This window comes from Oryx dammah, unplaced genomic scaffold (assembly GCF_014754425.2).
Source record: "Oryx dammah isolate SB20612 unplaced genomic scaffold, SCBI_Odam_1.1 HiC_scaffold_9, whole genome shotgun sequence".
NCBI classification, from domain to species: Eukaryota; Metazoa; Chordata; class Mammalia; order Artiodactyla; family Bovidae; genus Oryx; species Oryx dammah.
The window spans coordinates 7833021-7855570 of record NW_024070193.1 but is presented as its reverse complement, the minus strand read 5'-3'; the positions used below and the strand labels follow the sequence as shown (position 1 = coordinate 7855570).

General features: G+C 42.3%; 1 protein-coding gene across 1 annotated transcript; it reads left to right on the top strand.

Annotated features, from left to right (window-relative positions):
- The first annotated feature begins 639 nt into the window (after window positions 1–639).
- On the top strand, window positions 640–22302 carry LOC120868171 (putative serine protease 46). Its single transcript, XM_040246827.1, has 5 exons — window positions 640–721; window positions 3560–3737; window positions 3918–4174; window positions 4935–5098; window positions 22048–22302. The coding sequence occupies exons 1-5, from the start codon at window positions 640–642 to the stop codon at window positions 22300–22302; spliced, it is 936 nt and encodes a 311-aa protein (XP_040102761.1).
- The last annotated feature ends 248 nt before the right edge of the window (window positions 22303–22550 follow it).

Sequence of the window (22550 nt, the reverse complement as noted above, 5' to 3'; positions counted from 1 at the left end):
ACTCTGCTGATTCATGAAGACCCAGGCTTGCAAACTGCTTCCTCTCAGGAATTCACCTTCCAGGCCCCGGACAGCTTACCTCCCTCCACCCATGAGCTGTTCTCTTAAAAGTGCAGAGAAAAAGTGTGGGAAAAAGGAAAACTCAAGTTCCAGCTCAATCACTCTCAGCAGGAACTAGCCATGCCCTTGTTAGAGCCTCAGTTTCCATACCTCCAGAGAAGCCATGAGAAGGGCTTTGAGGCTCTTGAGCTGGGTACTGGGGATGCCTCACAGGCCAGGGAGTAGGCGCTGTCACAAGCCAGATAGCTGGCACTACCACAGACTCAGTGTCAGGCATACAGGGGCTCTGTCAAGGCCAAGGCTGAGCCCAGGAGGTACTGTCATGGGCCAGACACCAGGTGCTGTCACAGGCCTTGGGCTTGGCAACAGGTGCACCATACCAGAGGGCTGTCTGGCAACAGCATCACATCACAGCCCTGGCAGGTCATGACCCAGACCACACTGTCTCCTTAGCTTCCTGATTCTGCCCCACTTCCTGCTATACAAACAAACCATGAGTTCTAGAATTCTCACTCCGTGGAGATGCCCTGCCCCCAAGTCCCATTATGAGAACCAGTGAGAGCTGTTCCCTTGCTTGCTATGGCCTGTGGGCAGGGAGCTCTTCAGGGCCTCGCATCTCCATTTTCTTCTGCCAGGGCTGACAGTCACCTCTATGTTGAAGGTAGGGCTTTGGGAACATGAGAGAGAGGCAGGAGGACTCTGCTTGGTTGCCCATGTCAGCCGTCCTTGTACCTGAAGGGCCTCCATTTGTTCTTGACGGGCACCTCCTCACCAGACTGCGTGCTGTGCCAAGCGTGGGGACCCAGACAGTGTCAAGGCAGTTCCTGTGTGCAGGTGACCATGGACATGAGGAAAGAGCCTTATTAACAAATAATCTGTGGAATGGGTGAGCTCGTTAGGGAGGCACAGTCTCAGAGAAGCAAGACTTGTGCTGAGGGCACTGTGGTGTGTAGGTGGCTGCTTGGCCACGGAGGGATCCTTCACACGCTTACGTCTCAGCAGCCCAGGAGGTGGGCCATTTCACCGTGGGAACCTGCCGCCCGGAGAACTAAATGCTTATGGAGCCAGGATTCAATACCGATTTTCAATAGACTCTTTGAGGGTAAAAAGTTTGGACCCCATGTGACAAAGTCTGGGATCCCACCCTAACTGACCACATGTAATACTGTGGTGGCAGCCCTGGTTCAGATTACCTGCCAGCTGCCCATTCTGCCCCTTGGCAGAAAATATGCTGGCATGGCATCTGTTGGTAGGGATGTGTCCCCCAACTTAGGGACTTTGTCCTTTTCCCTTGTGTGACTTGCCTTCCCAGACCACTTCCTGAAGTGAGGGACTGAATGAATGAGTGCCATCCTGCTCTCTGCTGTCCTCCGGCATCTGTGGCGTTTGGGGCTGGTGAGGCTGTGCACTGCTCCTCGTTGCTGATGCTGTGCCTGTGATGATGTGGGGGTGAGGAGCTGCGACCTTGTAGGGATGGAGGTCATGAGCCAAGACAGGTGTCTCCATCGCCATGTGTGAGTGCAGGTGGTGAGATCAGAATACAGCTTGTGAGTGGGAGTGCTTGGACTCTGGAACTCCGAGAAGGGGTGGAAGTGATCTGCAGTGGTCTCTTGGAGCCACTAAGTGTCCCCTGTGTGTGGAATAATATCACTGTGCCTTTGAGAAGATTGATCTGCAACATCTCATGCCCCCAAATTAATCCATCCTGGTTCCCTAAAGATTCAGCTGCTGTACTTAGTGCTGGCATCTCCAAGCTGAATCCTGCAAAACTTGCATAAGGTTCTGGGGGAAGAGATCAGAGTCGGTGTTGTCCTGGAGGTGAGTTCTGAGGAGTGCTATTCTCTGAAACAGAAGAACCCACTACAGTTGTGGAGCACAGAAGCAAAGCCCAGCCCTTCCTCCTAGAGCTGTCAGTTCCTTCCTTGCCCCTCACTGGCCCCAACAGCGGGAGTGGGAGGAGAAGGGGCTGCATTGAACTAGATATGAAATTTAGATTTTCAAGTGGTGAAGTTCATTCTGTGGGACCCTGGCTCTCCAGGCCTTAGCCTTGTGAGAAAGGAAAGGGCAAGACTTTGGAAGCCATCTCTTTCCTCCCAAAGTCTCCATTGGGGTAGGCTGTAATCTGAAACAAGATAGCCATAAACCAACCACAGTATATGAGAAACGCTGGAAAATATAGCCACCCCACCTCGGGGCAGACAGAAAATAGGACAGCAAGCCATTGGCCAGACACACGGGCAAGAATGGAGCAATGAGAGGGCAAGGTAGACAAAACTCCATGGAGATGTTGGGGCCTGTGTGGGTGCCTGTGGGTCCCTGTAGGAAGACACCGGTTGAGGGTAAAGGTGACCAGCCTCAGGTGTGGCAAGGAAGCCAGCCACCCACATCTGATAGCAGTATCAAGAGCCCTTGGACATGGTGGAACAAGACCAGACATCAGTGGTTTGGGACTCTCTGAGGGATTGCTATGAGGCATGGCCCAGTAGATGTTTCTGCTAGAGTATGGGTTGCAATAGATTATTAGCCTGGCCTGTTTGTTGTATCCTCTCCACCACCACCATAATTCCCCTCCTGACCCTTCCCCCCATTCCTAGGCAAGGACAAGCTTTGCTTGCTGCTGCTGAGTCCCTGAAGCTCTGGGTGGCCCTGCACGCTGAACTGCTTAGGGAAGCACTTGCTGGAACCACGTCTGCTTGAGACAGTGTAAACACATGTCCAAGTCTGCACGTAATGAGGAGGTTTCTGACCTCCCTTTGACGGCTTCTAGACCAGTCCAAACTTGACAGCAGGTTATACATTGATAAAAAACCTTTTTGTCTTTAATCTCAGTCTCCAACCTTTGCTGTAGAATTTCTCCTTTTCCTGTCTTCAATGATGTTGAGTTATTAAATACTAGTCCAGGAAGGTCCAGTTCAAAATCTCAGTCTCATAGCCAGTTCAATGCAGCCCTGTCTCCACTCACTCATGCTGTTGGGGCCAGTGAGGGGCAAGGAGGGAACTGACAAGCATATTTACTCATTTCCTGTTATAGCCACAGAGAGCACACCTCCAGGGCTGGTGGTCCATGGAGGCAGGCCCTGGAGTTGTACAATGTGACATGACTGTCCGCTGCTTTCTGGCTACAACTGACTAGCAGCCCTGCTCATTGTGCCCCATCACTTAGTGCTTGACTGACTCTCATCCCTCTGATGACTCTCTTTTCCCTTTCACTCCCCTAACCTTTTGCTTGTGTTAACAAGGGAGAAGGGATGACTCCTGGGCTGTTGGATCGGAACAAGCCCTGGAGAGGTTGTCTGGTCCCCATTGTTTGGAGGCTCTCTTTTTAGCATGGGGCTCCTGCTGCCTTTGGGCCTTTGGTTGCCAGTTTGGGGGTGGTGAGAAAAGTCCCTCCCCACATGTGCATGTGGCAGTGGCTGCTTGTGACGGCTGGAAGTCTGAGGGCTGCCCCTTGAGAGTCTGCATGAGGCTGGCATGGCTCCCTCTCTACCTTTTTCCTAAGGGTCCTGGTTCCGGGGTTGTGGTCAGACTAACATCTCCTGCAAGAATGTGAACGGAAATCTAGTGGAGGTAGGCAAGTGGCCATGGCAGGTGAGCATCCTGTTCCTGGGCATGAACATCTGCAGCGGCTCCCTCATCCACCGCCAGTGGGTCCTTACAGCTGCACACTGCTTACAGAGGTCAGTCAGGGTGGCCAGCGGTCTCTGGGGCTCTGCTTTTTGGCCTGGGAGGCCCCGCTGAACCTGATAATCCGGGAGTAGGGGCCTGGCTGGGTAGCCCTGTGCTCAACTTGTGTCTCTCTACCTGTTCCATGTTTGACCTCACTGCTGGTGATCTGCCTCCTACCCATGACCCTGCAGATCCAAGGACCCCTCGTCATACTCCGTGAAGATGGGAGTTCAGAGCCTCTCAGAAAATGGTACCGAACGTCCAGTCGCTCGCATCATGATTCATGAGGATTTCACTAACCTCTCCCAGGATCTTGCCCTCCTGAAGCTCAGGGAGTCTGTCTCCTGGTCCCCACTCATCCAGCCTGTCTGTCTACCTAACCCCAAACTCAAGCCATCTTTTGGATCCCTGTGCTGGATGATCGGGTGGGGAAAAGTGGATACTCATGGTAAGTGAAAGCAGGCTGAGGTCTCAAGACACCTGCCTCTTCAGAACATAGCTCCACCAGGGGCTCCTCCATCCCATTCCTTTATTCACTCCGTGAGCAAACATTTCCTGAGCACCTAAATGTGCTGCACATTATCCTGAACTCTGTTGGTGGGATAATATATACAGCACCCTGGTGTAAAAGACACCCATGATGTCCATGGATCTCAGTTCCCAAAGTTAAGTTAAATCCAATGGCAAACTCTCACCTTGCAGCCTGGAAGGAAATTAACTTTCTTACTGGGATTCCCTGTCTGCAGGTGGCACAGGGGCCATGGTCTCAGGGGCCACCTAGACATTGGGTAGCCATTTACACACTTGTTGCCTTGAGCACCAAGACGTCCTGTCCCGTTGGTGTCACTCTGAGGTCCTAGAATTGAGGAGCCTTTGTGGGGTCCTGCCTTCCAGGGGATGGCTCTGTCTAGGCCTTAGGATCTTCCCACCTTGGCAGGTAGCAATGGAGCAGTGCTCAGCCACTCATGCTCATGAAACCTGAATCCTTGGCTTCATTCTGTGCCTGGATGTTGTTCTGAGCCCCTCAGGAGACTTTTGCTTAGACTTTTTAATGCGCTTGGGCATTTTCAAAAGTCAGACTGCAGAGTGGAGCCTTTGTGAATCACTATCCTAGGAAATGGCCCTGCCTCCCACTTTATGAATCTGGATAGCTCCAAGATGGAGATGAGCTGAAGAGATAGTGAGGCAGGATCTCTCTCTCTCTCCAGTGAACCCACAGTCCCTCTACAGCCTTCAGGAGGTGGCTGTCAAGATCATAAATAATGATGTCTGCAATCAACAGTACAAGTTCCTCTTCTTGACAAACCAGAAGAAGTTACTTGGGAATGACATGATTTGTGCCACGTCACATTTGGGCATGGAAACCTGTCAGGTGAGCAGTGTGTAGACCTGGGCAAGAAGGGGACTTTCAGGGGTTGTGCATTCTCTCCCACATGGCACTGGGGGCTTAAAAATCGCCTTTCCCTGGGCTTCCGTTTTCCCACTCTGTAAAAATAGGGATGAAAATACTTTTCACTCCTCTCCCCAGTTATAGTTAATAATGGCAGTACTTACAGGGAACTGATGGGTGATAGGCTGTGCGTACTTTCATCTTTAATAGTCATTGCCAAAGTGTTTTCCAAAGTGATTGTATTAATCTATATTCTTACAGCAGTGTTTGAAAATTTCATTGCTCTATATCCTTGCCAATTTTTGGTATTGGGCAGACAAACATGTTTTCCATTCTGAGAATGAGAACTGGAGAAATAGTATCCTATGGTGGTTGCATGAACATGTTCTAGTTACTAGTGTACTTGTGCATCCTTTCATGTGTTTATTCACCATTCATGATTCTTTTTCTGTGAGTCACTTGTTCAGATATTTTATACATTTTCTATTGCTTGCCATTTTCTCTTTATTATATTTTTATATTTTGGATACTGACTTTATGTTCATTATATCTATTGCAAATATTTTCTTTTTGAAATCATTTTATATATACTGTCTTTGCTGAACAGCAGTTTAGATTTTTAAAAATATTTTTTTGAAGTATAGTTGATTACAGTGTTGTGTTAGCAATTTAGTTTTTATTTCAGTCAGACATATATCCATATTTTTCCCCTTTTGGTCTATGCTTATTTAAGAAATCCTTCATTTTCCTGAGGTTATAAAGACATTTTCCTATGTTTTCTTTTTCCTAAAAGTTTGGAAATTTTGGTTTCTACATTTAGGTCTTGAATCATGTGCATTCATTTCGTGGATAGTGAGAGTTAGAGGTCTATTTTTCTTTATTTCTGTGTTATGGACTACCAGTTTTTCCCAGTGTCATTCAGTGAAGAAACCATTTCCTCTACAGGGTGTCACCACTAATCTCATAAATAAATTTCTGTAGACACAGAGGATAATTTCTTGAATTGGACATCTTAACTTTTTCTCATCTTTAATACAAGTGTTTCTTTTTTTTTTTTTTTAAATTGAAGTATAGTTGATTTATTGTGTTAGTTTCAGGTATATAACATAGCGACTCAGTGTTTTTGCAGATTATAGTCTATTAGAGGTTATTACATGATAATGAGTGTAATTTCTGTCCTGTACAGTATATGCTTATTGCTTATCTATTTTATATATATTGAATAGTAGTTTTTTATCTGTTAATCCCATAGCCCTAATTTGTTCCTCCCTGCATCCCTTCTCCCTTTGGTAACCACAAGACTGTTTTCTGTATCAGTGACTGTGTTTCTATTTTGTGTATACATTCATTTGTATTCTTTTTTAGATTCCACATGTAAGTGATATCATACAGTATTTGTCTTTATCTGACTTATTTCACTAAGTGTAAAGTTCTCTAGGTTCATCCACATTGCAAGTGGCATTATTTCATCCTTTTTTTATTGACTGAGTTACATTCCATTGCGTGTGTGTGGGTATCATATCTCCTTAAGCCAATTGTCTGTTGATGGGCACTTGGGTTGCTTCCATGCTGTGAAAGTGCTGCACTCAATATGCCAGCAAATTTGGAAAACTGAGCAGTGGCCACAGGACTGGAAAAGGTCAGTTTTCATTCCAATCCCAAAGAAAAGCTATGCCAAAGAATGTTCAAACTACCACACAGTTGCACTCATTTCACATGCTAACAAGGTCATGCTCAAAATCCTCCAAGCTAGGCTTTAACAGTATGTGAACTGAGAACTTCCAGATGGACAAGCTGGATTTAGAAAAGGTAGAGGAACCAGAGATCAAATTGTCAGCATCTGTTGGATCATAGAAAAAGCAAAAGAATGCCAGAAAAACATCTACTTCTGCTTCATTGACTACACTGAAGCCTTTGTGTGGATCACAACAAATTAGGGAATTCTTAAAGAGATAGGAATACCAGACAAACTTACCTGCTTCCTGAGAAACCTGTATGCAGGTCAAGAAGCAATAGTTAGAACTGAACATGGAACAATAGACTGGTTCAAAATTGGGAAAGGAGTGAGTCAAAGCTGTATATTGTCACCCTGTTTATTTAACTTATATGAGGAGTACATCATGTGAAATGCCGGGCTGGATGAAGCATAAGCTGGAATCAACATTGCTGGAAGAAATATCAATAACCTCAGGTATGCAGATGACACCACCCTTATGGCAGAAAGTGGAAGAGGAACTAAAGAGCCTCTTGATGAAGGTGAAAGAGGAGAGTGAAAGCGAAAGTTGCTCACTTATGTCTGACTCTTTGCGACCCTGTGAACTATACAGTCCATGGAATTTTCTAGGCCAGAATACTGGAGTAGATAGCCTTTCCCTTCTCCAGGGGATCTTCCCAACCCAGTGACCTAACCCAGGTCTCCTGCATTGCAGTCAGATTCTTTACCAGCTGAGCCACAAGGAATGCTTAAGAATACTGTAGTCGGTGGCCTATCCCTTCTCTAGTGGATCTTCCTGACCCAGGAATCCAACCAGGGTCTCCTGCATTGAGGTCGGATTCTTTACCAACTGAGCTATCAGGGAAGCCTGGAGAGTGAAAAAGCTGGCTTAAAACTCAACATTCAAAAAACCAAGATGATGGCATCCGGTCACATCACTTCATGGCTAATAGATGGGGAAACAGTGGAAACAGTGGCAGACTTTATTTTCTTGGGCTCCAAAATCACTGCAGATGGTGACTGCAGTCGTGAAATTAAAAGACTGTAGCTCCTTGGAAGAGACACTATGAGAAACCTAGACAGCATATTAAAAAGCAGAGACATTACTTTGCTGACAATGGTCCCCCTAGTCAAAGCTATGGTTTTTCCAGTAGTCATGTACGGATGTGAGAATTGTATCATAAAGAAGGCTGAGCACCGAAGAACTGATGCTTTCAAACTGTGGTGTTGGAGAAGACTCTTGAGAGTCCTGTGGACTGTAAGGAGATCAAACCAGTCAATCCTAAAAAATATCAACTGAAGTTCCAATACTTTGGCCACCTGATGTGAAGAGTCAATTCACTGGAAAAGACCTGATGCTGGGAAAGATAGAAAGCAGGAGGGGGACGACAGAGGATGAGATGGTTGCATGGCATCACCCACTCAATGGACATGAGTTTGAGTGAACTCTGGGAGATAGTGGAGGACAGGCAAGCCTGGCATCCTGCAGTCCATGGGGTCTCAAAGAATCAGATACAACTGAGCGACTGAACAACAACAAATTAAATCTGTAGATTGAGTAGTATGTCCATTTTAATAATATTAATTCTGAAATCCAAGAGCACAGATTATCTTTGCATTTCTTTCAGTCATCTTCAGTTTACTTCATCAGTGTTTTATAGTTCTCTGTGTATAGGTCTTTCACCTCCTTGGTTAAGATTATTCCTAGGGTTTTTTTACATGATTTTGAACAGGATTTTTTTTTACTTTCTCTTTCAGATATTTCACTAGGGTACAAAAATGCAACAAATTTCTATATATTCATCTTGGATCCTGAAAACTTACTAAATTCATTTACTCTAATAGTTTTGGATGGAAACTTTAGGGTTCTCAATATAGAGTATCATGTCATCTGCAAATGTGACAATTTTATCTCTCCCCTTTCAATTTGCATATATTTTATTTCTTTTTCTTATCTGATTGCTATGGATAGGGCTTCCAGTACTATATTAAATAACAGTGACCAAAAAAAAAAAAAAAACCAGTGACAAGAATGGGCATCCTTGTCTTCTTCCTAAATTCAGGAGGAAGGCTTTCAGCTTTTCACCATTGAATATTATGTTGGCCCTGATTTTGTCATAAATGACCTTTATCATGTTGCAATATGTTTCCTCTATACCCACTTTGATGAGGGTTTTTATTATGAATGGATATTGAATTTTATTGATGCATTTCTTGGCATCTATTGAGATGATCGTGTGGGTTTTCTTTCGTTTTGTTAGTGTGGTGTATCACATTGATTGATTTGTGTGTGTTAAACCATCCTTGTGACCCTGGAGTAAACCCAGTTTGATCATGGTGTGTGATCTTTTTAAAAAGTGTATTGTTGGATTCAGTTTGCTAATATTTCCAGTACTCTTGTCTGGCAAATCCCATGGACAGAGGAGCCTGGTGGGCTGCAGTCCATGGGGACACGAAGAGTCAGACATGACTGAGCGACTTCACTTTTCACTTTCATGCATTGGAGAAGGAAGTGGCAACCAACTCCAGTGTTCTTGCCTGGAGAATCCCAGGGATGGTGGAGCCTCGTGGGCTGTCATCTAGGGGGTCGCACAGAGTCGGACACGACTGAAGCGACTTAGCCGCAGCAGCAGTGAATCTATATTCATGAAAGATGTTGGCCTGTAATTTTCTTTTCTGATCTTTATCTAGTTTTGATATTAGGGTAATGGTGGCCTCAGAATGAATTTGAGAGTATCCAAATTCACTCTTTAGTTTTTTGGAATAGTTGGAGAAGGATAGGTATAACTTTTTTTTTTCTGTGTTTGATAGAATTCCTTAGTGAAGCTGTTCAGACCTGAACCTCCAAGGAAGTCCCTAAAACTAAACTGATTCTTTTTTTTTTTTTTGCCTCATGTGGGATCTTAGTTCCAGGACCAGGGATTGAACCCATGCCCCCTCAGTGGAAGCACAGAGTCTTAACCATTGGACAGATCTGAACTTTTGTTTGCAGGCCATGTTTTTGTTTGTTTGTTTTACAGAATCTGTTTCATTTGTAATGATTGTGATTAGTCTATTCAAATTGTCTGTTTCTTTTTGACAGTCTTGGCAAGCTATATGTTTCTAGAAATTTGTCCAATTTTGTCCATTTCTTCTGTATTGTCCAATTTGTTGACATTTAAGTGTTTATAGTATTTTCTTATGATTTTTGTCCATCTATGATATTGATTGTTAGTTCTTTTCATTCTTTTTTATTTTGTTTATTCGGGTCCTCTTTTCTTTTTGATGAGCCTGGTTAAATGTTTATCAATTTTGTTAATCTTTTCAAAAGAAACAGCCCTTGGTTTCATCCTTCTTTTCTATTTTTAAAAATCTCTATTTTACTTATTTCATCTATGGTCTTTATGATTTCCTTCCTTCTGCCAACTTTGGACTTTCTTTGTTCTTCTTTTTCTAATTCTCTTAGGTGGTAGCTTAGGTTGTTTATTTGAGATTTTTCTCTTTTTCCCTTGAGGAAGGCCTGTATCACTATAAACTTCTCTCAGAATGGTTTTGTCTTTGATATCATCATTGACTCATTGATTTTTAGTAGCATGTTGTTTAGTCTCCATATATTTGTTTTCCAGTTTTTCTGTAGTTGATTTCTAGTTTTTCTGTAGTTGATTTCTAGTTTTATATTGTTGTGGTCAGAAAGATGCTTGATATAATTTCTATCCTATTAAATTTGTTGAGGCTGGTTTTGTGACCTAGTGTGTGAGATAACCTGGAGAACATTCCATGCTCACTTGAAAAGAGTGTGTATTTTTTTTTTTTAATGTGGTGTCCTGTAGATATCAAGTACAACTGATCTTTGGTGTCACTTAGGAACTCTGTTGCCTTATTGATTTTCTTTCTGAATGATCTGTCCTTTGAGATCAGTAGGGTGTTAAAGTCTCCTACTGCATTATTGTCAGTTTCTCTCTTTATGTCTGTTAGTATTTGCTTTGTATTTAATTGCTCCTTTATTAAGTGTGTGTGTTAACAAGTGTAATATCCTCTTCTTGTATTGACCCCTTTATCATTATATAATGTGCTTCTTTGTCTTTTATTATGGCCTTTGTTTTAGAGTCTGTTTTGTCTCATATGAGTATTGCTACCCCCACCTTCTTGTCATTTCCATTTGCATGAATTCCATTTTCTGTCCCCTCGCTTTCAGTCTGCATATGTCTTTTGCCCTAAACTGAGTCTCTTGTAAGCAGCGTAACGAAGGGTCTCATTTTGTTTTTTTGATATCCAGTAAGTCACTCTATATCTTTTGATCAGAGGATTTAGTCCATTGACATTTAAAGTTTTTATTGGCAGGTATGTACTTATTGCTATTTTATTCCTTGCTTTCCAGTGTGTTTGTAGTTCTTACTTGTTCCTTTCTTCTTCCTTTTGCTTTTCCAGTGTGGCTTGATAATTTTCTTTAATAGTATGCTTAAGGTCTTTTCTGTTTGGTTTTTGTGTATACACAGCCTATAATAAGTATGCTTTTGATTTGTGGTTACCATGGAATTTATATATGTTGATCCATAATTATATCTAGTTGCTTTAAAAAGAAGTCATTCAAGTTCAAATACATTCTAAAAGATCTACTTATTTACTCCCCTCCTCCAGATTTTGTGTTTTTGATGTCATATTTTACATCTTCATGCTTGCCCCTTTTCTGTTTATTGTGGTGATAGCTTATGGTGAATGGTGTCAGATTCATGATCTCCAAAGAAGATTTAGCTTTGTGACCAGGGACCAGGCATGATCACTCAAGAGCTTTTGCATAGCAGAGAATTATTGAAGTGAAAAAGGGACAGAGAAACCTTTTGACATAGACTTCAGAAGGGGAATGGAAAGTGCCCCCATCCCTATTCATAGCAAGGAAATTATATATTTTTTAATTGGTCATTATAATAAATTAAATAATGTCTCAAGATTGTAAAGATCTTACTAGACCCACTCCCATAATATACATTTTAAGATAACAGGATTAGTCAGAAGGTTTTCAGGAAAGAGAAACATGTCCTCAAGCAGGATACGTTATTGTTATATAATCCTTACTAAGGAATGTAGGAAAAAAAGTTTGCCCTTTCCTTCTTCTTGAGAGGCTCAGACCCCTTTCTCCTCCTTGGGGACCCTGGGCTTTTTAATCAACCTGCCTAGGAATTGAGTTTTTTGTTTGTTTTTTATTCTTTTTTTTTTTTTAATTAATTTATTTATTTTTAATTTTTACTTTACAATTCTGTATTGGTTTTGGCATAGATTTATTTAAGTGATCGTCAATGCTTACTATATAGTTTGCCTTTCCTATTGGGATTTTCCTTTCCCTATAGATTGTTTCTTTTCCATTTAGAGAAGATGCTCAACATTTCTTTTAGAATGGTTTAGTGTAACTGAATTCTTTTAGTGTTGCTTGTCTGAGGAATTTTTTTCTCTCTATTTCTGTTCTAAATTATAATATTGTTGGGTAGAGTATCCTAGGTTTCAGGTCTTTCCCTTTTCATGAATTTAAGTATATTATGCCACTTCCTTCTGGTCTGCAAAGCTTTTGCAGAGAAAGCAGCTGACAGCTTTAAGGGGGTTCCCTTGGACATGACTCTGTTTTTCTCTTGCTGCCTTTAGGATTCTCTCTTTAACTTTTGCCATTTAAAATATTTATTTATTTATGGCTGTGTTGGTTATTTGTTGCTGCAAGGGATTTCTCTAGTTGCAGCAAGTGGGGGCTAGTAATTGTGATGCAAAGGCTTCTCATTGTGATGACTTCTCTTGTTGCAGAGCGTGGACTCTAGCGGGGGTAGGCTTCAGTAGTTGTGGTGCACAGGCTTAGTTGCCCCACTACATGTGGAACCTTCCCAGACTAGGGATCCAACCCATGTCCTCTGTGTTGCAAGGTGGATTTTTAACCACTGGACCACCAGGGAAGCCCTAATTTTTGCCATTTTAGCTATAATATGTATTGGTGTGGGAATGTTTTGATTCATTTTGTTTGGGACCCTCTGTGCTTTCTGTACCTGGATATGTTTTCTCCTTTAGGCTTAGGAAGTTTTTAGCCATAATTTCTTCAAATACATTTTCTTTTTGTAAAAATTATTTATTTGACTGTGCTGGGTCTTTGTTAACGCATGGGCTTTCACTCGTCGCGGCGAGTGGGGGCTATTCTTCATTGTGGTGTTCGGGCTTCCTATTGTGGCGGCTTCTCTTTTTGCAGAGCATGGGCTCTAGGCACACAGGCTTTAGTAGTTGTGGGGCATGGGTTCAGCAGTTGTGGCTCAGGGGTCAGGTGATTCACGGCATGTGGGATCTTCTAGGACCAGGGATTGAACTCATGTCCTCTGCATTGGCAGGTGGAATCCCAATCCCTGGACCACCAGGGAAGTTCCTTCAAATATATTCTCAATCCTCTTTCCTCTCTTCTCCTTCTGGAATTCCTATTATGCATACGTTGGCACCTTTATATTATACCCATAGATCTCATATTTTGCTTTATTTATTTATTTTTTGTTTTTCATTTGTCTCTCTGTTGTTCAGATTTGGTGATTTCCATTATTCTACCTTCCAGATCTCTTATGTATTCTTCTTTGTTATTTTGTTGGCTATTCATTGCCTCTAGAGTGCCTTTTATCTCAGAAATTGATTTATCTATTTCTGAATGGGCCTTCTTTGTAGTTCTGCTTTCTTGTTAAAATCATCTATGTTTATCCTGATATTCTTTCTTAATTCACTTAGCATTTTTATTATCAACTTAAAAAACATTTATTTATTTGGCTACACTAGGTCTTAGTTGTGGTCTTAGTTGTGGCATCTTCATTTCAACATGTGGTATCTTTAGTTGGGGCATGAGAACTCTTAGTTGCAGCACTTGGGGTCTAGTTCCTTGATCAGGAATTGAACCCAGGCCCCCTGCATTGGGCATGCAGAGTCTTAGCCACTGGACCACCAAGGAAGTCCCTATTACCAACTTTTTGAACTCAGTGTCTGGTAGACTGATTATCTGTTTCATTATTTGTTCTACAAAGGAGTTTTCTTTTGTTCTTTCAGCTGAGAGTAAGTTTCTTTCTTTTAATTTTACTTAACTTTCTGTGTCTCTATGAATCTAGGTGAAACACAGTTGTCTGCTGTGGTCTTGAAGGGGTGGTGTTTTTATGTGGGTTTCCCTTCATAGACTGTGTGTGCCCAGTGTCTTTGGTGTGAGGGCTGGATTTGATGTAGATGCCAGCCAAGTCTTTCCTCATGGTGTGCTGGCCACTATCACCTTGATAGAAGTTGTGGCTGCTGTTAGAGGAGCTAGAGACTGTGCAGGGTGTGAGCTGGGACTTCTTCTCTGCTCCCTCTGTGTGGCCGCCCCGTCAGGGGTGGAGTTTGCTCCCACATTGCTAGGAAACCCTGAGGTCGAGTTCAAGCTAATTCTGTTCCCTTTAAGTGTGTGTTTTTCTTCTCCCTACACTGGGGCTTTTGCCCCAAAGGAGGGGAGTGCTGGAGTAGATGGGGCTTGTGTGCTCACACAGGGCTGTTGCGCTGCCAGTGCAGGCTTCGGGGGCTCTGCTCACATGTAGCCCAAGACTGAGTCTTTCCCCTGCTTGGTTGTCCCCCTTCCGGTGCTGTGTTGTGGTGCGGAGTGGGACTGAGGATGGTGGTGTTGGTTGCAAGGGTTCAAGTGGCTGAACTGCCACCAGAGGCCCAGGCTGTCTCTGTGGTGCTGTTTGAGTAAGTGCCAACCATGGCCACTGTCCCCACATTTGGACCCTACCCCAGACCCCTGTGCCGCCTCTGCCTTGCTAGACTGAGTCTTTTCTCAGGACCCAGCTGCCCTCCATTCTGTGCCAAGCTGTGGCATCATGCGAGTGAGGTTTAAGTTTAAGACAGTAAGGCAGCAATCATTAGGCAGACGTCTCTCTAACTTGTCATTAAGCTAGCACTGGCACACTCCTCGTGCGTGGCATCTAGGTTTCTCCTGCCTATCTGTCCCAGTGGTTCTCCCAGCAGCCAAGGTGGCTTGTCTCCTCCATGTAGGACCCCAGGACTGAGATGGCCAGTCTATGGCTTGACTTGCTCACTTCTGAAGGTGAGGTTTTACTGTGCAGTCTTTCTTCTCCTCTTAGACCCCTTCCAGGGGCACAGGTCCTGACCCGATGCTTTTTTTCCTGTCACACTTGGTTACATGGGGATCCTTCTTGCAGCCTTGGTTGTCCAGGAGTTCTGCCAGTTCCAGATTTATCTTTTTAAGATTCTTTTCCTGTATGGACCATTACAGAGTGTTGAGTAGAGCTCCCTGTGCTATACAGTAGGTCCTCATTAGTTATCTACTGAGAAATTTGACTTTAAATCAAGTCTAGCTTTGTGCTTATTGTGTGGATGTATATATTCTGATTTCTAAACGGAGACATTTATATGATAGTGTAATCACAGTGATTATGATTACAATAATCACAGTGAGCAAAACATTCTGATTCTGCCCAGTTTTTACCCAGGATCAAGGGACAAAAGGGGTTCAAATGAAGATGCTTATTGTGTTCAGTGTACCGTCTACACTTTTCCCTGTCCTTTGCCCATGTTTTTCTATTAAACTACTTTTCTTTTTGTTGATTTGTAAAAACTGTAGATATTATATGCTGTGGGTAATTACTGGTAAGGAACATCATGTCTTTTTCAACTTAATTTTAGTGGCTTATAAAATATGTGTATATACACACACATACCTATGGATCGAGAAGATAAGACAAATATGGTTAAACATTAAATCAGTGGGTCTGAGTAAAAATATTATACTCATAACTGTTTTGTAAGTCTTTTTTTGTTAATTAATTAATTTGATTGTTGGTTCCCCTGGGCCTTAGTTGCTGTGCTCGGGCTTGCTCTAGATGTGGCGAGTAGGAGCTGCTCTTTGCTGCGGTGGAGCGCTGGTTTCTTGCTGCAGTGGCTCCTCTTGTGGAGCACAGGCTCTAGGCTCGGGCTTTAACAGTTGTGGTGCACGGGCTTAGCTGGTCCGGACCTGTGGAATCTTCCTGGACCAGGGATCAAACTCATGTCCCCATCATTGGCAGGCGGATTCCTATCTACTGCACCACCAGGGAAGTCTTGTAAGTCTTAAATTATTTCAAAATCAAAAGTTGTTTTTTTTTTTTACCTTTGGAAACAGGAAGTTTTAACCCTTTGTGAAGTGCTTTACAATTTCACCCTACTTGTTCATGATTTACATTCTTTGGGTATGGATTTGTTCTCATAGAGTTAATTACAATTTCCAAATGTTCACATTTATCATTATTTCTCTTAGTGATTGTAGTTTTTGTGCTGTGCTTAGAAATCTTTCCCACCCTAAGATTTTTTAAATTCTTTACTCATATATGTCCTTAATTATTTTCTTTAAATATTTTAATTTTGATTCATCTGGAAGGGTGAGAGAAGAAACCAGTTAGGTCAACAATTTTTATTGAATACTTTTTTGGGGCAATGAATTAGAAATGCCCTCTTTATTATATTATACATTTCCATCTTATTTTGTGTATTTCTGCCCTTTGCAGTCTCATTCCTATGCCACCGCCACTGTTTTAAAATTATTATAGCTCTACAATTCCTTTGTGTGTGTAGTAAGGCAAGTCCTCCTTTATTATTTTTATTTTAAAGAATTTACCTGGCTATTCTCCCATGTTCATTCGAACTGAACAATCTTTGTCTCAAGGTATTTTCTAATTTCTTCTTTGATTTCATTATTGACTCACTGGTGTTTTAGTAGCATGTTGTATAGTCTCCATATATTCTTTTGTCCCCATTTTCTCTTGAACAGTCTTAGCATAATATAAAAGAAAACCATGTGGTGATTTTGGTGGAAATTAATAGATTGATTTAGGGAAAATAGACCCTATTTTGCTTTGTTTCTTTGTGTCCCTAGAGCAACAGTTTATATAGCTTTCTCCATATAGTTATTGCATGCCCGCTTCTTAAGTTTATTCCTAGGTGTTTTCTGTCATATCTCTGTCATGAGCAGTTTTTTTGTTTCAGTGTATTTCTGTTTGTATTATATCAATATATTGATTTTTGTGTGTATTTACTTTGTAATAAGCAAGCTTCCTAGGTATAGTGGATTCTCTTTAATTTTGTAGGCCCAGAAACATATCATGTGCAAACAGTGATAAATTTGTCTCCTACTTTTCAATATTATGCCTATTTCTTTTTCTGTTTTTTTGCAATGTCAAAAATCATATTCCAGAACAATTCCTCTGTCTTCCATGAGACACTGTGCTATCTTGTTTTAGTTATATGTCTTATAAACAATATAAGGCTCAGTGCCTTATACTTTCCAACACATTAGGGAGGCTTTCCTTTAACCCATTTATCAAGAAGAATATTTCTTTTTATACCCCTCACTTTATGTACTGGTTTGATTCTTTTTCCACTCCACTTTTTCCCTGTAGTGGTTTAGAAGTTGTTGTATCTCAGGGTCATTCTCCTGTTGGTCACCTGATAGTTTCCACACATGTATTTAAATTTAACAGCCAGGGTTAATCAATGTCTATAGCTTCCTCAGAAGAACAAGAACCTTCCTTCCTTTTGACTTGCCCTACTTCCATCCACCAGACTCATTTTGTTGAAAACATCTAGGAGTTCAGCTCACTGAACCCTTTTATTATATCCCAAGAGTTTTTGTTGACTCTCTTGGGCTTTCCAGGTCTATGCCCATGTAAGCTGTGATTAGTGATGATTTTGCCTCTTTCGTTTTCATGATTTTTACTTTTTCCATTATTCTGGGTACTGTCCCTGAAAGCAGCCTGGAATTGTGGCTCTGCTTTTTCTTGTTGCTGACCTTCTTGGACGTGCTTCCCACACTTCATTATGAAGCGTCTTGCTAAGATGGCATATCATCTGTGGAGGAGAGAGCAAGTGCTTTCTGTTTCACTGTGGCATTTGATTTCAGGAACGCATGCTAAACTTCATAAAACGTGTTTTCTGCAGCTATCAAGATGACTCTATACTCTTCAGCATGCTAAGCTGGTTCTGTGAACAGATCCCTCGTGTCCATTTACCCTGCGTGCTGGTATCAGCCCTCCCTGGTCATAGGGTGCTTTGGTTTCATTCATCTGTTGTATTCAGATTTATAACATCCTTTTTTAGGATATGTTTAATTTCTTTCTTCATCCAACAGACCACCCTGTACTGGGCCCTGGACCAGACACGGGATAGTGGTGGCGCACAGCCCAGGAAAGTGGTGGCCAGGGAGCAGCAGCGTGAGGCACCATGCACGCAGTCGGCATTGTGTTTTGTTTACTTTCAGTGAGGCTGGGCTGCATTTAAGGTGTGTTGAGAAAGGCACTCCCCTTGTTAAATTATAGAGTCACAACTATGCTTCACTTGAAAGTACAGTCTATGTTCTAGAACATTTGAAATGACATAAATTATCCACTCCTTGAACGCTAGAAAGAAGTTGCCTGTAAAACCACATAGACCTGTTCTCATTTGAAGGGGTAGTTCTTGAGCAGTATTTTATGTTATTTTGTCCATAGTTATTGGCTTATGATTTGTATTTTCTTAGGAATTATTCACTTCATCTAGAATTTAAATCCATAAAGAGAAAGTTATAAACAGTCTTCAGATCCTAGAAAGTGTATTTTCCTTGGATCTGATTTTAATCTCTTCTACTTACACCACAAAATATTTGCATTTTCCTCCTCTTTCAGTTTTCCTTGGTAGGACTTAAAAGGTGTTTATCTATTTTGTTGTTTTTTAAGAAAAAGTGATTGATTTTATTTCTCAAGTCTATGATTTTTTTGCTTTCTAATGCATGACATCTCCTTTTTGCCTTTATTAATTCCATTTTAAGTGTCTTCAGCTGAATGTGCAGTGATAAATAATTGATAATAATTTATTTTCATTCCCTCTTGTTTGATGTTAAAAGTTTTAGACTAAGACTATTCTGTGTGCAATTTTGGCCCACATCCCATGGGCTTTGCAATATATGGTATTCTTATTTTTCTGCATTCCAACTGTAGATTTTAATTCCGTTTTTATTTTAGCACTTTTGAAAGTTAATTTTTTTCCCTCTGAGGGGGGTGTTTCACATTTTTTATTGGGTTCTGGCTTTATTTCACTGTGATAAGAGAATATCCACATAGGATCCTTCTTTTGCCCTCCAATTTTCTCTCTCTTTTTCTCTGACTTTTCTTTAACTCTGGATTCCCAGAGTCCTGTCAACCATATCTCTCAGGTAAGGGTCCTCACACTATCATTACTAGCTTAATTATCACTGGCTTGATTTTCCCCTTCATCTTCCATTTTCTCTCCCCACATAAGGCCCCTACTGAAATGTGTTTGCTGCTGCTGCTGCTGCTAAGTCGCTTCAGTCATGTCCAACTCTGTGCGACCCCACAGACAGCACCCCACTAGGCTCCTCTGTCCCTGGGATTCTCCAGGCAAGAATACTGGAGTGGGTTGCCATTTCCTTCTCCAACGCATGAAAGTAAAAAGTGAAAGTCAAGTCGCTCAGTCGTGCCCGACTCTTAGAGACCCCATGGACTGCAGCCTATCAGGCTCCTCCATCCATGGGATCTTCCAGGCAAGAGTACTGGAGTGGGTTGCCATTGCCTTCTCCGAAATGTGTTTAGTAATGTCTTTAAAGATGTTTGTATCTTTGAAAAATGTGTAGCATGATATATGGGTATTTTAATTTACATAACTGATGTTGTTCTACATTCCCCTCCTGTATTTGTTTGTTGAGGAATTTCAGTTTGTTAGAGAACCCACATTAGTTTTATTCTTTTGAGTCATTTTCCCCATGTGCCCTATGTCAAAACTTTCTCTCTTCTCCATTTTGGGAGGAGCCCATAATTTTCAGTTACTTTCAGTTAGTAAATGCCTTGTCCTATTATAAGCCTCAATTTAAAAATCAGTTTGATTTAAACTTCACCAAGCCCGCTCTACCTCCCTGGAGTTTTGTTATGGTGGGGTCCAAATTAATATTTCTCTGTCAGTTTCCCTACCACCTACAACTGAGACCTCCTTTTGACAGTCATGACATTTTCTGGAGCATGTGCCAGGTTTCCTCACTTGCAGGCATCTGGCTGGCTCTCCGTTGCCCCAGTGGTCTATTTTTCTATTTCTATGCTAGTGCCATAGTTTGTATAATTATAGCTTTGAAATATATCTAACTCTGGTTAGATATATCTCCAGTCCCCAGCCTCTCCAGTTTGCTCTTTTTTTCTCAAACTTGTCATAGAATTCATGGCCTTTATCCTTTAATATTAGTTCTAGAATCAGATTGTCAAGGTCCTGAAAAAATACTGGTAGCATTTTACTTGGAATTGCTTGAATGTTAGAGGTCAATGCAAGAACTGACATTGTCACAATATTTTGACTGTTTTACTCTCTAATGAATAGAGATAAAAGATATTTATAAAATGTGTTTGGAGAACAAAGAATAACACAGTCAATACCCATACCTTCACCACCGCGCCAACAAAATAGTGCATCACCAGAAACTTTGAGGCTCTCATGGGATGATTTCTGAATATCAAACTGTGAAGGCTCTGATTCTGCTTTTGGTTTTTTCTGCTGGCTGGCATTTGCTCTTGGTGCCTCAACATCCCTGTGTGCGGGGTGATGTTTTAAGAGTGATGACATGCTCTTTAGAGTGTTCTTCATGGGAGTTCGCTGAAGCACGGCTTGAAAAGTGAGGTCCTTCAGACAGAATCTATATTTGCTTCTGCCAGGTACCAGGGCATAAAGCCAACCAAGAACCACTTAAAACGATGTTCTTGGCTCAATTTTTTTTAATCGCCCAGACAGTGTGAATTTGAATTACAAGTTCACATGAGGGCAGGTGTTCCCAGTTTATCCTCACGCAGAAGGTGTGGTCCTTTTTGGCAGGAATAACTTTTTGCAGGAGGTTTCCTCTTGGGCTCCCCATCTTGAGCAGGCTCTGAGCATTTTGTCTTTTGCACCCATGAATGAGGCTGTGAAAACCAAAGCTCAGTTTCACTGGGTTTGGCCCACGGCCTTGGGGTAAAAAGTCATCTTCTGGGCTTTGCAGTCAGCTCTCTGGGTTTCAGCCCTCCCTTGGGTTTTGCAATCTGAGGAGTCTATTTTCTTGCCAGCTCACCCATGCATTTAAAATGATAATTAAAAAAAACTAACATGTTATCTTCAGCAAGGTGGGATAGGGGATCTAGCCTTCCATGCTTCAGGAAGCCAGATGCTGAGAATTGACAGTTTTACATGGTTTTAAATTGCCTCACCTAAGAACAATAGTATATCTGTACATTAATGTAGGTCTTCCTTTATCTTATTAAGTATGATTTTGTTATTTTTTCTTACATATCTTATGCACTCTTCATTAGATTATGTCTTATAAATCTTGGTTTGCTGCTGCTGCTGCTGCTAAGTCACTTCAGTTGTGTCTGACTCTGTGTGACCCCATAGACGGCAGAGGGGAGGAAGTCATCTTCCTCCTGTCCCTGGGATTCTCCAGGCAAGAATACTGGAGTGGGTTGCCATTTTCTTCTCCAATGCATGAAAGTGAAAAGTGAAAGTGAAGTTGCTCAGTTGTGTCCGACTCTTAGTGACCCCATGGACTGTAGCCTACCAGGCTCCTCCGTCCATGAGATTCTCCAGGCAAGAATACTGGAGTGGGTTGCCATTTCCTTCTCCAAATCTTGGTTTACATTACATTAAAATATATATGTATACATATAGGGAGGGAGGGAGAGCATGGGATATTTTTCTGATTTATAAAACTTTTCAACAATACTAAAAAGTATAGGATAGTTTAAAAAATCATAAACCCATCATCAGCAGAAATAAAAGCTGTTACCTTTTGATGTTTGCTGTTGTAAACATTATTCTTACATTTGCCTCTGCTTTTCATGAAAAGAGGGGGAACAGATTTGCATTTCAAATAGTTCATTATGCCAGCAGGATGGTAGGAAAGGAGAAAGTCAAGAGTAATACCTTGGAGGCCCACCACAATTTAGAGAGAGGGCAGAGGAGGGGACCAGGGAGTTATGGTCAGAGGGTTAGCAGGGGAGTGAAGAAAGGCCAGTGTGATCCTGAGCTCAGGCCCCAGAACAGCGCTTCCATGTCACAGGGTAGGCTCCTAGCTATGCCTCATTATCAGGGACAGCACAGGCCTAATACAGCTAGTGTTAAGAACATGGCCTGGAAGGTGCAAGTTTCTTTGTCCAGGACCTGCAAGGAGGCCCTCCTGCTGCCTCTCTTATGCCACCCTTGCTCCCCTCCACAGAGTAACTCTGGCAATTCCCTGGTCTGCCAAATGGACAACACCTGGATTCAGATGGGGGTGGTGAGCTGGAGCTTTAGCTGCAACCGGCGCCACTTCCCGGGTATCTACACCAGCACCTCCTACTTCACTGACTGGATGAAGAAGCAGATCGGTGATGTGAAGTTCGTCAGCAGGGCCGGGCCTGCCTGCCTTAGCCCGGTCTTCCTCACTAGTTCCATCCTGCTGGTCTCCTTGGGCTGCCTGTGGACCCTGTGAATGATGCTTCCTGGGCGCCCCTCCCGGACGCAGCTGCTTCCTCCCCTCTGTCTGTCTTGGAGACCGGAGGAGCGCAGGACATCAGGGCAAGTCCATGGGGGAGGGTTCCAGAGCCACTGTTTTTTCAGTTGTTCAATGAAGATGCTCTTGAACTTTGTGTAACCGAAGCCATCATCTTTTTTCTTGACTCTGGCCAGAGCCTCCCCACCCCCAAGAGGCTTGGCTGTCTTCTCAAGGGGAGCCTCCCT